This window comes from Tympanuchus pallidicinctus, unplaced genomic scaffold (assembly GCF_026119805.1).
Source record: "Tympanuchus pallidicinctus isolate F22 unplaced genomic scaffold, pur_lepc_1.0 scaffold15, whole genome shotgun sequence".
Taxonomy (NCBI): Eukaryota; Metazoa; Chordata; class Aves; order Galliformes; family Phasianidae; genus Tympanuchus; species Tympanuchus pallidicinctus.
Genome location: NW_026294669.1, coordinates 27,110,078 through 27,127,249, shown reverse-complemented (window position 1 = coordinate 27,127,249; position 17,172 = coordinate 27,110,078). Strand labels below are relative to the sequence as shown.

Here is a 17,172-nt window from a genome sequence, read left to right as displayed (position 1 = left end):
TTTGCCTTAACACTTTCAGTCACAGTTCTGACCATTCGTCACTTCTCTTAACCAAACTGCATCTATTGCTATGGATTTCCACATGTAAAGCAAAGCTGATCCTTCAATTCCCTATGCACCAGATTAACTGAAACTGCAGTACCAAGCTAGGATTAAAACCCTAAAACCTTTAAATCCTTGAGTCTAATCAACAAGCACAGCTGAACTGAGAAAGCACTCGGTCATATGTACCTAAACATAGAGAGATTTACTCTAATGTTTAAGGTATTGACATACACACCTCTTCCAACACACACTCTCAATACTTTTCTTGGAGGTACTCAATACTCTCCTGGTTATTGGCAATTTGTCTTATTTCATTATGAAAATGAACAGCGTATGGTAACTTATGACATACAATCTATGTCTAATGTTGCTAAAAGACACACTTATGTCATCTCAGCAGCAGTTCTTTCATTTTGAATTTATGTGCACCTTTAAGTTGCATGCGTTTAGAGGTGGGTTGGAGAATTACATACTAAATATTTTTATTTTTTTCCTAAAGAATTTATTTTAAGTAGAATAAAACCAGTAACTTTGTAATTGTTTTTGCTTAATTATGTATCACACTTGGAAACTAACAACATTTCTTTTCTACCTTGCTACAATGTGGACTGTAGAATAGAAGTTTATGCAACATTATCTCTCACCATTACTTCTCAAACATATTAACTCTTCCAATAGTAGGAGGAGTTCATAATTTTGTCATTCTAATAGCCCAGGTCGTGGCCTAAGAATGGAAGAGCTATGAAATTCCACCGAGTGGCAAAGAATGCATAGGCCTGCAGTGGCAAGCAAGGGAAAAGAAACTGGAAAAGGAGTATAAATACAGCTGTTTAATGACACGTCAGCATTTCATCAAGTAGGTCAGATGTATCAAACTTCTGCCAAATACTCTTTATCATGCAACTTCTTTTTCTCAGCAGAAAAGAATAAGCACCATTCTGTGAACAATTTTCAAATGATTTGCTCATGCAAATAATATGAAATAAAGACAGCTTTCTTCTTATGTTACTACTTTCTCCAGGCATAACCCAAAGCCAAGCATTTGTTACAGATTTCTACTTACACAGCACAGTGCAACGGAGAGAAGCTATTACCATAGAATTTGCGGAAAAATTTCTGCTCCAATAGTACCTCTATGCAGTTTTCATGACCTACAAGAAACAGATATTTCAAGTGTTGCACAGAGCAGGGAATTAACTTATTTCAGACCAGGCACAGAAGGATTATAATTTGACACTTCAAGCACATTAAGGTTGGACATATTGTGAACACGAACTTTCATATAACAGAATTATAAGAAAACGTTTTGAGTTTTTATCTTTGTTTTTGTTGTTGTTGTTTTTATGTTTTGGGGCTTTGAGTCTTTTTTGTTTGTTTTGTTTTAAAGGCAGCAGCAATGCAGCTCCACCAGCCCAATATTAGCCATAAGTGAAGGGGAAAAAAAAAAAAAAAGAATAAAAAGAAAAAACAAAAAAAGTTGTATTTTTTTCTCAAATGTGATGCCATGTACATGACCTTACACATTCCAAGATGGTCTGAAGTGATGACAGAAAGGAGTTCTATTCTTACATTAGGCAAGATATATAATCAGTTCAGACTTCTCAACTAATGATGTGGTCTCCTGCACTAATAAATGAAAAGGTAACACCTCAGAGAAGCATTCCTAGTCCCTTGGTAAATAAATGAGAACTTTATAGTTTACTTCTGGCCTCCTGCAATGGGAACAAATGAGCACAGTGACTGAGAGCTTCCCTGTAAGTCACAAAGTCGCTGGGAAGTATTGCTGGAACTTCCTTGGCTCCTGAACTGAAGGGTAAATATAGAGAAACCACAGAGAGCAAGTAGAGGAGAAATGATCTGACTCTTCATTTCAGCCTTCTCAAATTGTCAGTCTGCTTTGCTATTATGCTTCCCTAAAACAAAGGCCACATTCGAACTTGGCAAAAACCCACAGGGATAAACTTACCATTGTAACAAGCCCAGTGCAGTGGTGTATAACCTTGATTATCCTTTAAACTGCAGTCTTCCTCTGAAAGTGCAATCTGCAGTAATTCACTCAGCCAAGTGGCGTGACCCCGAGCTGCTGCAAAGTGCAGAGGTGTTCTACCTCTAGCATCTTTACATAAAATAGACACTTCCTTCTCTAAAAGCATCTGAACGCACTCTTCATGCCCAGTCATAATCTGGCAACAAAGAAATGAGTGAAGAGGTTGAAACAAACACAGACTTCTACCCAGGAGACGTGGAACATGACTGATGACTATAAACATGAAAAAGCCTGTATGGGATTCAGGCAGCAGAGATGAAAGCTCCACTTCTCCCTTGGGTACCTATGATAACTACTATATCGAAATATATTTGGTACTGGCTTTCAAAGGCACTTATTAGTTTGTGGACGAGACTTCTCTAAGAGGCTTCTCTAAGTGAGAGTCAAAAGCAACGAGGAGTTTAAGGCTAAGGAGATGTATGAGCAAAGGTGAGGCTACAAAACCTGAATCTGGCCACTCTAGACAGCTTACAAATGTGTGAAAAGGACTGAGGGGAACATAAAGAAAATTACCAGAAGTACAAAAAGATATTTAACAGCTGGGCCTCCATAACACATGTAGTTTAGCTTTAGCACCTTGGTCATGTTCATGTATCGATGTCAAGGCAGAACAGCAATTTTTCACCATAACATTTATTACAAACCAGTGTTGGACTCTAAGCTGAACTGCTCACTGCAATTATCACACAGTTGTGAATAAATATGATCGCTTGCATCAACTTCACATTGGGTAGGAAGATGGCTCCTAGAAAAGGTTAGATCTGCCTTGCACTTCACTGCTTCTGGCTAAAAGTTTAGGGCTGACATAGTTACATTCTGCTACCCAGGAAAAAGGATAATAACTGCTGGGCAGTCCTTTTAAATTTGCTGTTTTCAGTTAGAACAATAATGACTGCCATAGTAAATCATCTATTCACTAATTTTCTCTAAGAGAAGATCCAGTCTTTAATTAATCAAAGAGAACAATCAAAAACAGAGAAGGTTTGTCCCAATTTTTACCTCATTGACTGTTTCTGGTCGTATTTTCAATCATTAGCTATATCTCTTACATTCAACATCCCTATGTTTATAAATTAGTTGCAGTGACAATAGAACAAATACTTAGAATTTAGAAAAATGAAGTCACCCCTCGATGTAAAGCTGTGCACCCCAGGAGATCTGCTGCATCTACAGATGCTTCTTTTTCAAGTAATAAGGAAACAGCATCAATGTGTCCATGTGCTACTGCAAGCATTAGTGGGGTTCTGGAAGGAAAGAGAAACAAAAAAGTCACGTCTATAAACTGCATACTACTTGCTACTGCTAACTTACTGTAAGGCATAAATCAGGAAGCCCTGCATTTCTCTCCATTCCTACCCAGAAATCTATTCGTATCACCATACTCATCTATGCAACAGAAGTGAAAACAGTTGCATAAAGTTTTTTCTTAAGGTGCCTAATAGCCAGCTATCATGACTACGACAGACAAACCCACCTGCGAGCAGTTTACAGAGCAACATCATTCCAGACAATTTTTTTTTCTTTTAAAAACCTACAGTTATTGTCATCTCCAGCAATACAAGTTTTACAGTACCAAGTTGTGGGTGAATGCCTCTCCTAAGTACCAAGATGACAACAACTCCAAGTATTTCTTCTGAAAATAATGAACAGTTGTTTAAAGTGGAGGAAGAGACACAAAGAAACTATAGAGGCCAAAATTTTGATTTGGACCAATAGATCTCCTGCCGGTTTTTTTTTTTAAATCTGCTTTTTTTTAAATTTTTTTTTTTCCTCCTGAAAGGGATCTATTTTCCTTCTATATTTAAGTAAGACTAATGCCATTTAAAATAATACGTATAGTCAGATATATTCCAGGTACCGTAAATATGAAAAACATTCAAGTTTTCACTTCTAAAACATACTCCATTATTCTCTCTGTAGCTGTCATTTAATGAGACATAAAACTTTTGTAGGAACATCTCCAATTTCGGGTTCGCCCTGAACAAACATTCTGTGTCACTCTGTCAGCATAATATACCTCTAGACACATAATATATGCTGAAACATCAGCATCTTAGAAAATAAGACTCTCCAGGCATCTCAGAATCTTGTTAGTTTTTACTGAATCTGGCTCTAAGAGTATGTGAAAAGTTATTTAATGTATGAAATAGAGGCTATGATTAATGAATGGCTCAGATCAACTGCATGCATACCTTGAAGCCTCTGCCAAATTCTATTCACAAATAGTGCAGGAAATACAGTATTTCAAATAAACACTTTTGGGGTGTTTTTTTTGAAGTAAGAAACCTGAGATGCCATTTGAATTACGGAACTGAAGCAAAACAACCAAAGAAACTTACTGTCCTTTGGCGTCCGTCACATCAGGGTTGTCTGCAACTTCTAGCAACAGCCGTAAACAAGGTGTATGGCCATTAATGACTGTAAAGGAAAAAGTGTGCATAGTTAGAATAGGCTTAATTTCAGATGCTTTCCCATTGGAATGCTTACAGATAAGAAATTTCTTATATGTATACAGAAAATATTCCCCAATGTAATTCCACAATTTACTTCTACCAACGAAATGGTGAGCTCCTTTTCTCTTTCCTCACTAAGATAAGTACTACTTTCCTTTCGTACACAAATCTCCAATGAGTAAAACAGAAACTGTGATTCTTACTACAGAGAAGATTTCTACCAAAGCAGACAGCATTCCAAAATCCCCCGCAGTCAGGAGGCAGACGAGGTTTTCTGCGATCAGTTTTGGAACACCTTAGGAATTTCTCAGCAAGGCTCATTAATACTCTGTGAGCTAAGGAACAAACAAGTTCCTTAGTGCTCGTTTTTTTGGTTTTCTTTTGTTTTTTAAAAAGCATCTACAAAGAATGACCAGTGTTACACATTTTATTATATTCCAGGAAGCACGACATTACTTCCACATTTTGCTCCCCAGTGACCTCCAGGCTGACTGCTGACAGCTCTGGAGAAGCCACAAGGAGAGCAGCATGGAAGCCCCAGAGCAACACCTCCACAAAAGGCAGCTATTGTGTCTCTACTTTTGCCTCTCAGGCTAGTCAATCACACTCCCCCAGTCTATTGCACAAGACCTCCTCAAGCCATTCGGACTGCTTCACACCACTCTGGTTTGCTGCAGCACCAAATTTCTCTGACTGTTGGGCATGCTCAAGGAGACTGAAGTTCAGCACACAAATTCACCACTACTCTTGATATTCTATAACTGGAAGGCTGTTTTATCCCATTCTGCTTCTTTTTCCTCCTCAAAACCCTGTTAAGGATCTTTGTTAGTCAAAAAAAACTCTGATGAGACTCTTCGATCAGCAAGGAGGTGATGGCACACTATCATGTTAGCTGCTTGCATGGCCAGAGGACAAACCAGAGAAACAAAAATTCTTGGTTCTTTTCTACTTCAACATTTGAAGCCATGGTTACTTCTCAAAAACAGGGTTTGCTCTTAAAATGCAACCTAGTGCTGTTGGAAAACGGCTCCAAGGTACATTTTGCAGGGCTAAACACTGAAAACCCATCTGTCTGTCAGCTGGCTTAAAGGCTTCAGCTTTATATGACCCACAGGATGAACAGAACAAGAATTTCATCTTTAAAAATCCAGTAATTCCTGTATTCAGTACACAGAAATTATATCCTCCTTTCAGAGTCACGCACTCATACTGCCCACACCCTGTGAACCAAGGCAAAAATCTTGGGTTCCACCTATGTCACACCATTCTGGCAGAGAAATGAGTGCACATCATCACATTTAAATCACTCCTCCAAAAATAATCTTAGTCACTCTACTAAAAAAAAAAAAAAACAACAAAAAACAACAGGACATTTTTAGTTATTTACCACTAAGTAATACCGTATACATAACACAGAAACACTTCTGCAGGCCTGATGAACCAGTGACTCACAGAGAAAACAGAAAAATAAGAAAAAAAAAGAAATCAGTTCTATCACCCAGCAGGAGGAACAGAAATTAAAACTTGTTCACACTGATGTCTGAAAAAGATTTTGGTAAATGAGTTTTTGAGCAGATACTCCCAGGAAGACTTCAGAGCTAACCCAATAATTGCTAAGCACTACAGACCCTGCAGGGAACATTAGTTTTGTCAATGGAGCTACAACACTACATTAGGCAAACATTTGCAACGCATCCCCCAAGCCAGAGAGAGTAAAGTCTGGTGGTAATAAAATTATACAGGGAACACATGATTTAGGCTAAGGAAATTCTCCACGTTATGAGGAAAAAGGAAGTCTGTTCCCCAAGGGGAACAGACAGTAAAAAAGAAATACTTCATTAGCTGAATTATTTGCCTACTGAAGTCAAAAACCCCCATGCTGAAGAGAGCTCTGCAGAGTCCTCTAATCCAATCCATAGGTTCAAATCTCCTTAACTGTTGTGCTCAGCAACTCTTCTGTAATAAGAAGGAATGAAGGCAGACACTGTTAAGGGGATGGGCACACTCGTCGTCTTGTTTCTTTCCAGTGAATGGTAAATGCATGCAAGTTTTCACTTCTGTGTGTGCAAACACATACTGCCACTCACAGGATTAATTCAGCAAGAATTCTGTTAGATTTCTCAAAATATGCCAATTTATCTCTTGTGACTGCATTGCAAATAAGAGACAGTGAACATCACTGTGGCACCATGCAGTTTCCAACAGGTGACACCAATCTTTGTTAACACACTCCTAAGCAAAACATTTAAGAACAGCGTAACAAAAAGCATGAGTGGCTCTTCGTAATGGGTGGAGATGAAAGCTTGGTTGGGAGCTGTGCTGACTGCGCAGAACACTGCACAGCTCACATGGAAAGTCCCAGACAGCAGGAACTGTGTATGCATTTTATTCTGAGCAAGATGAAAAAATACAGAGAAAAAATTAAGCCTGAGAATTAAAAAACTGTCTAATCAAGTATTCATTTTTCTTCCCACTAGAGGTCACTGCTGGGTTGTACTGAGTCCTTGAACTAACAGCCAGAGGAGCAATATTCCCTCCGGCACTGCTGTGTGTTTAACCAACAAGTATATATTAAAAAACAACCTTTAAATAATTGGCAAATCCTACATTTCCTAGTTAATTAAGCAACATGTTGTACACAACGTATGAAGAATGGAGCAATTCCTAACAAAAGCAAATTCACAAGCTGGCTCAGGAGGAGAACATTTGAAAATGGATGAATTTCTGTAACATTATCACTGAAACAGGCAGAAGGCTTTGAACACAGGACAATTTCATTGCCACCAAGGCCCGCCTGTATTTTCAATTATTCTTTCCTTGGGCTAAGCAATGAAACAACTGTTCTCTTTACTTCTCTTTTTTTTGGCTAGAGAACCATTAAGTGAAACTGCTGCAGGAAAAACACCCCACATCTTAGACTAGGTGTAATAGAGGTATGGTAAAGCACAACTGAGCAGGTAAAGTCCGAGCAGTAGTAGAGTGTGAAAAAGTAGGAGTTTCTGTGAGGGATAAATGGACCATGGGACAGAGGAAAAATACCACAAGAATGACAGATTTAACTGCAAGACCACCTCAATACACATCAAAATTTCTTCTGTTTAGAAGAAATAAGCATAGAGATAGTAGGTAAACATGCTAAAGGCTTTGTATTGCAAGTGTAACACAAGAGCACACTCACCTGAAGCATGCAGGGGGGTCCTTTTGGTGACATTGTCTTTTACAGTGACAGAAGCACCCTGGCTGATGAGAGCTTCCACGCACTCCGCATGCCCTTTAAATGCAGCCAGGTCCAAAGCAGTGCGTCCTTTCTCATCCTTAATATCCAGATCTACCAGAGATTGGAGCAGCACCTCCAAAGCTTGATGATGACCATTATAGGCCTGGAAATATGAAAGGAGTCATGTAAGGAACACAAGTCTTGTCTTTCAAAGAGTTTCACGCAGAACATGAATAAGATCTGTCTTTGTGGGTTTCTGAAACACAATGGAAATGACAGTTTATTGATTTCTCATGACTCTTCCATCTTGAAAGGATTTTGCCAAACTACACTGCCACTGATACAAATAGCCAAGACTCTCAAAAATTCCTAATGTTCATGGACAGTAATCATGATTTTTTATTTACCCTGATTCTATTACAGCTCAAGGTGGGGAATTTCAGGCAATGATTCACTTCAACACAGGCTAATCAACAATTCACTTTTCAACTTGCACTGCATTTTTCAGGGAAACGGTGGCTTCAAAAATTAGGTTCGTGGGAATGATGCTGGTCAAAAACCACATGGATTATCTGACAAAATCAATACATCCGCCATTTCTTTAAGATACACATTTAATGTAGAGTATTACTTAACTCAACTGAATGAAAACAATTCCCAAAACAGACTTTTGTGCCAGTACTAATAAACACAATAAACCTTGACCAGCTCTTCACAGCTGATGCTTCACAGAGCGTTCCTACCAGTAGGATCACTTGGTAGAACAACTGTAGTGGACAAGTAGATGCACTTCCAGACCAGCAGTCACATTTGGGCTGACTACACAAATGCAGCTGATGTTGCAAAAACCTAATGGATAGTTCCAGAAAGTAGAAGCACTTCATATAGTTCTGTAGTGACTGCCCTCCTCACTGTCAGCTAAGATCATCTTTTTTATTTAAACATCAATGTATAAACATGTTGCCAGAGTTGATACAATTAATGAAAACAGAAGAGAAATACAAACATGAAATAACCAGACACCAATCTTCAAGGTTAAGCACTCCTACTGATTGTTCACAGAAGTACAAAAGAATGAGACAGAGCAGTGGCCAAGCAGTTGTTGCACTGCTAGACCAAGAAAATTACTGAAGGAAAGAGGAAAGGCAAAGGCAGAAAAAAAAAGCATAAGGAAATTAGGGAACAGAGAATCCGTATAGCAGAAAACAGTCTTCATGTAATTTCCTTCCCTATTATAATTTCTTGGAAAACAACCAATAACCTGATTTTTGATACAATTGAAGTGTGAGAAACAGCAATATTTTATGTGAATTTTTTATTTTTCCTTTTTTTCATTCTTTTTTTCATTTTCCCTGAATTGTTTTAGGGGTGTCTCAAGTGAATGAAGAGCTGTTAATTAGCAACAGATACAACAGGAAAGACCTCCGTCCACGTCCTTGCAAGGATTTTGACCAAGAAAGACCAGCGAGGAAATGAGCTTGCTGTCTGGCCAGGTGCAGGTCAAGTCCCTTCCCAGCACCAATTTGCACTGGTGATAGAGCAAGCTGTAACCCCTATTTGGGTTTCAGACACTGTCCTTCCTGCAGTCTTCAAACTGTAGAAGTAAAGAACTGACAGAACAGCTTAGTGACAAGGTTAGTCCCTTTTAAACCAACTTCTGGCTCTTGTTCCCTCAGATGATGTACGGAAAATTCAAAAGCCAGGTAGGAGCAGTTCTGACCAGCTGGCAAACAGAGATATGATCACTACAGAACTAAAACATGCTCCTATTTTCCAATAAGCAAGTTTCTTCCCTACTGAGAAGAGAGCAGATTCATGGTGATGTTGAACAGTCAGTGTGGGGCCAGTCTGTGGAAGACATGTGAAGATAGCTCTCTCAAGCTGAGACTGTTCAGTTTAAAAAAATAAAAGCATTAGAAGGACCTTATTGATGTGTCTGTACATCTGAGCAGGACAGCAAAGAAGAAAGAGCCAGACTCTTCCCAGTGGTGCCCAGTGGCACCACACGAGGCATGTAACAGGCACAAATTTAAACACAGGGAAATCCATTTAAATACAAGAAAAAATGTTTTTACCACAAGGGTGTTCAGGTACTGGGACATACTGTATGCATTCCCACACCTAGCTGTGCATCAGACTATTTCTGCACACTGTATGTCTGCAGCAGAACATCCCACTCCATCATCAGAGCCATAGGCTCAAGCTCCAGCTCCAACTTTATAGACTGGTTGCAAAAATTTGTAGCTTGCCATTTAATTTTACTTCAGTTTCTGTTTCTTCTACTACCTGAGTGCTATAATCAATAAGAGCAAAGAGCTTCAACAGCCAGAAACTCAACAATTCCTGTTCAGAACTTGTTTTTCTTACATCTAAGCCTACTTGTTTCAAAACCAAGCCTATGATTAAACCTGCTTCAAAGACAAAGATTAAAGCATTATTCTTTGAGATGACGATCAACACATTACACATCTCATACTTACAGCTAAATGCAAAGGACTTTTTGTAGTTGAAGAATCTGATTCCTCAAACATATTGCTGTTTTTTTCCAGAAGCTGAAAACGGAAGAAAAAAAAATCTTAAAACATTCTTGTACAACTCAGGATAAGTTTTTATGATTCAGCAGACAAAAAAAATTCTGATGTCTACAGTGAATATTGAAGGGCAATGAGGAGTAAGTACTTTATATTTACAGTAAAGTATTTTCAAGTCTTTTTACCCTATAGGATAGAGATTTAAAAGTAATTTGAAAGCCTTTAATGAACATCCTTACCCTGATCAGCAGTAAAAGGAATAATCTGTGGAGCAGAGCCCTCAGTTATTTTGCACTGCAGAAGCACTGTTTCATGAATACACAGGTAATGCACATACAAACCATTTCTGATTCAGCATTTCTTTTATAATTCTGATACATTATTTGGGTTGAGAATAGTTAGAACTAAGCTGCAAGCAATTACACAGCCATTTTTATACTTCATCTGAGTAGAACTTCCTGACATAGTCTTCCAGAGCGCAACACATCCTTGCACATAACCATGCTCACAAAAGTAAAAAAAATTAGTATCTAATAAAACGCATCATATGTTTATGATTTTCTACATTTCCCAAAGCATTTTAAGGCTTACAAATGGGGTACTTCTACCCAGCCAGAATGAAAAACTACAGAATTACTGTGACTAGCACCCCTTCACAAAAGCACATGGACCCTGGCAACTGACCCCGCTGAGGCTGTAAAGAAAACTTCACAGACACTGACAAAATACTGTGAATTCAACACTGCAGAGTAGCATTACTGCTGGCACGCAAGGCGTTTTTACTTGAATACTACTCAAAGAGTTAGTCTCCAAAATCCTCTGTGACTGGAAATTAATGTTGTCAAAAAAATTAGTAACCAGAGACTGAAAAACATTTCTATGGTTTCAACTTTTTCAAACTTTTTTGAGAGAGTAATTGTCTAACTCGAAAACTGAACAAAGGGACAGTGGTGACAACCTGGACAATTCTATGGTACACCAACATGGAATGCTGTCCAAAGAAACTGGTGAAATCCTATGGTAGGCACAGAAATTACCCCACCTGCACTGCAAGATGATGATATACACTGAACTCACATTTGCCTAAACTTTCTATGTAACAAAACTGTCCTTAATAGACCTACATCAAAGATAAATTTTTCCAAAGCATCACAAATCGTGTATTAAACAAAGACATTAATCTGAAGCCTATTACAATAACAAAACACAACAACAACAAAAAATTATTCAGTAACTTCATTTGTGTATTTTGAACCTAGTAAAATATCTGGACAGAGAAAAAAATGTGTTGATGCAAATACTATTCATAAATGAGTGTGTGTATTAATATGCAATATGAATTCTAACACAACCTTGCAGATAGGGAAAAAAAAAGTCCACATCACTTTTTTAGTAGATTTGGGGCAGAGTTACACAAACACATCTGTTACAAACACATGCAGAAACCTCCAATTTAAAATATCATCCTTCTCTTGTATTTTAAATGGATGGAAACAGGATTAAGTGGCAACTCCGAACACATGGTCACAAATTTTCAGTTACTCCAAACACGCTCTAATAAGGTAATTCATTTAACTCTGATCTTCTCTACTGAGCAAATGAAATAAAAAATATCCAAATGTGAGTACAAAGCCAGCTCCCCAGTCTGCTCAATACTCACCTTTACTACAATCCATAAAGGTGGGCACAGAAGACTATTTTAATTGCTTGTAACTATGCTGATCATCATCTGTTGAAATGCTGGGATCACAATCTTAGTACTTCCCTTAACCTGTCAGAGGGCTCCATGAGTCTTCTGGAACAAGGCAGATAACTGCCTTTCAAATAGATGGGAAAATTGACACAATGAAGGTTCTAAAGGAATTTTACTGCAGGATTGGAGAGCTCCTCACAAAAGGCATCCCAATAGCTTAGTTAAAGCAGCTTAGACTAATGCAGACTAAGGTTAATGAGCTTATTACTCACAAGGATGAATGTCTCTATCATAAAGTCAAGCATAAATGAGAACTTGAGAGTAAATCTGGTTGCTCCCTGATATGTGGTCCAACAGTGCAAGAAGAGAAATCATAAAAGAAGATCAAGGGCACAGAATTAGTGATTTTCTTGTTTGTCTTATCAAGCACAGCTTGCAATTAAAACTAATTCATGTGAAGGATACACACCACACTCAGACACAAAAAGTACCAGGTGTAAGTTACAAGGCAAATTCTGCAGCTTCACTAGCATTGCAATGGTTCTAAGAAGAAGGCATTTACAATACCTCTCATATACTTGTTACAAGAATACACAAAGCTCTCCTCAGGGTTCTAATTCCATCAGCATTAGCTTCCACCTTAGAGCACCTTTGTAGGAAGCGATGCACACTGTGTGTTTTCTAAATAATAAGAAATGTGAATTTATTTCTCAAAACAACCCAATTATGCCAGCTGCAGTGCAAAACCTTCCTGCTGCAAGTTGGCCAAAGCACTTCTCTCAAGAGAGGCAATAAGAACACATTACCAACAGCTCATAGTTGCAGCTGGCTGAGTGGGGAAGATCCCAGCATATCTCGTGTCTTGTGCCATTAAGATAATGTCTTTCAGAATACTACATTTCTGCACTCAGTCATCTGCAGATTTTAAGTGCTGTCAGAATTGCACAGCTGCTGCCAGCCAAAGTGGTGGGCACTGTCCTCTCTGGTTAGGCCATCACCTCTTAAAAGGTAAGGATCCCCAGTTCTATGCTGCACTTCTCATAACAGCACCATTTAGCACTGCCCATCATCAGTTATTTTGCAAAGTCTCCTTCACACTCAAGAACTTGGCGCTTTGGGAGTGAGATGCAGACAAAACAAGGTAAAGCATCAATTATTCAGTTCCATTGCTACCAGCTAATAGCACTACGAGGCTGCAGCTCTGTCTTCTCCCGCTCCATGCAAAGATTAATAACATTCAGTTCTCACAATTTCATTTGTACAGTAATGGTATTTACAGATAGAAGAAGACTCACTGTTTGAATGTATTTTGTGCTTACAATATAGGATTACATGGATGAATATGGTGTGGGGTATTTAACTCCATTTGATTTTACTTTTTTTTTTCTCCCCACTCCGATTTGCTGTTTACTGACAGGATGTTTGACACGATTGTTCTTCTGAACTACAGTAAATCCTCTATTTATTTATCTCTATTTAAAAAAAATATAGCTTGATGGAGTATCTCTGTAATTTAAAATTACTATTAGGAAGTAAATGGGGTCATACTTTCATCATGCATAAAAGCTTTAAGCTAAACTTTTAAAAAGAAGATATCAGAAGCAACTTCAAACCAGATCACTGTAGTGATGGGTGCTACTTCAAATCCTAGAAGAAAAGAGAAAGCATTATTCTGTATGAAACAGCATGCACGTACACAGCCACCTGTACACACCACCTGTAGCTATGTCAAAAGGTTTGATCTAACCACCACTGACATTCAAGTGACTTTCCACTGAAAGTTTGATTATTTCAATAAGGCAATTTCCAAGTTTAAACACATATCACTTCCACACCCACAAGTGATTTATTTCTTCATAGCACCATAGCTGGCTGCTATTAATACCAAATGTAAAATGTCAAAATGTTCATCAATTAATAGCTATTTTTCATGGCACTTTCAGGAATGAATAAAAGCATTTTAACAAGGACACCTTTACACACCTGTCTCTATACTGTCCACCTATGGACGAAATGCTCCTGAAGCAGCAATAAGACAACTGCCTAATGTCAGCCCCCGAGAACAGATACCAGTTGTATGAATTCATATGGGAGGAAGAGAAAGAGGAAAATAATAGTCAGGGAGAATGTTTACAGTCAATCTGTTCGACTGGCAAAAGACAGACACAAAATATGCACGCTGTGGGAGCCTTTGTCTAAAGTGTACTTACAGCAATAAACCAGAGACATTCCTTTTTGGAAGTCTGCTGAAAACAGGCAAACATCTTCCCTTGAATAAAAGAGTCCAATTACAGCCTGAAGACCCCAGCAGCTACACCTCTTTCTGAGCTATGCTGTCTAATGCAAGGCCATACACCTCTCTCACTGGATTCAGTAGATTAGAAAGTCAGATATCCTGACCACGTTTCCACTCAAACACCACACACATTCACAGACAGGTACTTCAGGCAACAGCACGAGTCCATGCCTGAAGGAAAACCACCTCCTGCAGCTCTGTGATCACCTTGTTACTCTCTGACAAAAGACAGCACATGTTAACAGCTTGCTTCTCTCTGTTAGGAAAAAAAAAAAAAAGAAAAAAAAATCAAGAAAAAAAAAGAAAAAAGAAAAAAAAAAAGAAAAAAAATCCCTAAATCTTAGACAGAAAAAAGCCCTCCTAGGCAATCCTGCTATTCTAGGAGCCAAAGTGCCACTCGGATGCAGATGGCAAATTCCTGCCCTCATACGAAGTTCAAAAGCAGTATTTAGCATCCTAATTTTGATTCTTAAAAGATTTTCAATTTAGTTTCCAAAGCAAAACAAAAAACAACAACACAAAAAAAACCTAAGCCAAAGCTTATGCACTGCTATAAGCTAACATATATTGGTAATTCTAGCACATATAAGCTCCTATTAATAATTTAATCAGCATGTACAAATGTTCAATATGTTACCATCTTCTTTTGCATTCTCCTTTTAGAAAACAAAAAAAAAAGGACAGTAGAATAACTGTAAACTTCCTCTGCTTAGAAAAAACACGCAAGAAAGGTGTGTACAGCAGTGGGTTTGACAGAAAGGCTCCCTGGTTCTGATGCACTGAGAGCTGCCTGCACAGGCACCCACCCTCACATATCAGCTGGTGCTGCTAACAGCCCTTCACTAAGCAGTCATCCAAACTCATACTCATGTTTTTCAGAATTGCTCAAAGTTATACTTCACATAACCTCCCTTGAATTCTGTGCATAGGGAGCCTATTTATTTGAAATCTTGTCCTATGTATTTTTTGAGTCTTACTTGGTGTTTTCTTCATGAAAAGTAAGCACGTGAAGTCCTAATTGTACCTAAACTGCAGAGGAAACATCAAATTTCTGCACTGCACGTGGAACAACTGCTCAGACATTCAAAGTTGACATGCAGGAAAAGCTCTGGGAGGTTGGCACAAAGCACCATCACTGCTGCTGTCAGACAAAATTCTCCCTTTCAGAATAGCAGCGTTTGTCATGGAGACAGTGAGACATGCATAAAAGAAGAAAAACAGAGCACAGCCCCTTTGAATGCAGGGATTCAGGCCATGAGGCAGATCAGGGGTTGGAGCCAGACAAGTGGTCGAGGCAGGACCCCACGCAGCAGACAGCTACTTCATGCCTATCCCAACCACATGAGATTTGCCCACCACTGATTGCCAGTGTCTCAGATGAATGAACCAACACTTTCTTGTTGATGAACAGACAGAAAACCAGGAGCAGTCATATGAAAGACCTGGAGGGTCTGTGATTGTAACTTCTCCACATGCAAGGGACCGAACATGGAACACACAGCTTGCTACTTCCTCACTGCAACACCTGGTCTAACAAAAGATGTGTCCTTGCCCCTCAAACTCCACAACACAGCCCACAGTGACAGGCTCTGCTAGCAGATCTCCCAGTGCAGATGGCTCTGCAGCTCACTGCTTTGGTCAGGCATATGAACCAAGATTTACTTTTTCTCTCAGATATAGTTTTCCATTAAACCATGCGCCCTCCTCCCATCCTTAAGAGAATCGGCCATTGTGCCAGTTCAGTTTCTGTTGGCCAAAAGTGAATTTCATTTGCTGATGAGATAAGGAGAAGTGCAGATTAAAAGTAAATTAACAATCAGTACTTACAGTCAGAGAAATCACTGCAAAACACTGACATGCTTCATTTCCATTGTCTTGACATTAAAACATAAAGGGTCTGACTGACACTCCACACTACAATTTAATTTGCAATTGCAATTTCACTCTTTCCATGGCAATAAGGATTTTGTGATAGATCATTTCAATGAAAAATAAACCTTTTTTACTCGTAACTACTACAGTTCACTAACACGATCAACTCTAACATACCAGCAAGTGATAGAGAACAGCATCTCCAACTATCCAACACCAAAGAAGCTCAGTCTCAATCTGAGCAAACATGAGGTTATATTGTTAGAAGTATGAAAGCACACGAGAGAGACAGAGCTTCACTTGCTCTCAAGCACACATGCTCACCATTCAGTCTTTATGAATGGCTCGCAACAAATATTGAAAGAATTCAAGAATCTGCTTCCACTGTTCTCTTTTTAGCAACATCACGTCATTCACTGCAAAGTGATATTCCAGGCAACTTAAAGGTCCTCCAGAGAAGAGCTTCTGGCATTGAGCTCTGTGGTTGAACACACAAACACACACCTTATTTCTTGTGCCACGAAATATGGCAAAAATTAAAAACGTATTTCTGTAGATAAACCAGCCCTTCCAAAACTGTACTCAGAGGTGTAAATATTTTGTCATGCTGAGAAGCCATGATGTTTAAAGTAATGATCAGATCCCTTAGAGCTAAGGAAACTTCACTAGACACTGCACTGTCCTCTTCAGATTTTTTTTTTTTTTAAGTGATCATTTCTTTTGAAATAGATTAATTAAGTTACCTGTTTAAAAGAAACAGGAGGGAAGGAAGAACTAAAAAATTAGGCTTACAAGCTCTGACAAATTTGGCAAGGTCCACAACACTGAAAAATATGTATGAATGTATTCCTTTAACTTAATATTGTGCATTTAGGGAAATGCTAGTAATTGCTACCCACAGAAATCAAGCTCAGCATTGCAACATTTTGCCTTAGTTTTGATCAGATCCAAAGCTTCATATCTTAAATGAACTTCTTCCCCTAACAGTTTTGTGCCCATAAAGAACTGTCTTGTAGGA

General features: G+C 38.6%; 1 protein-coding gene across 9 annotated transcripts in view; it reads right to left on the bottom strand.

The window, feature by feature from the left end:
• Positions 1–17,172, bottom strand: part of ANKRD44 (ankyrin repeat domain 44) — a 112,147-nt gene that overhangs the window by 10,470 nt on the left and 84,505 nt on the right. For all 9 annotated transcript variants that reach the window (XM_052675049.1, XM_052675048.1, XM_052675052.1 and 6 more), the window contains exons 17-22: positions 10,243–10,314; positions 7,724–7,925; positions 4,432–4,510; positions 3,219–3,336; positions 2,012–2,228; positions 1,109–1,196 (exon numbers count right to left, since the gene is read on the bottom strand). In XM_052675049.1, coding sequence (XP_052531009.1) covers positions 1,109–1,196; positions 2,012–2,228; positions 3,219–3,336; positions 4,432–4,510; positions 7,724–7,925; positions 10,243–10,314 — 776 coding nt within the window. The remainder of the gene's footprint in view (positions 1–1,108; positions 1,197–2,011; positions 2,229–3,218; positions 3,337–4,431; positions 4,511–7,723; positions 7,926–10,242; positions 10,315–17,172) is intronic.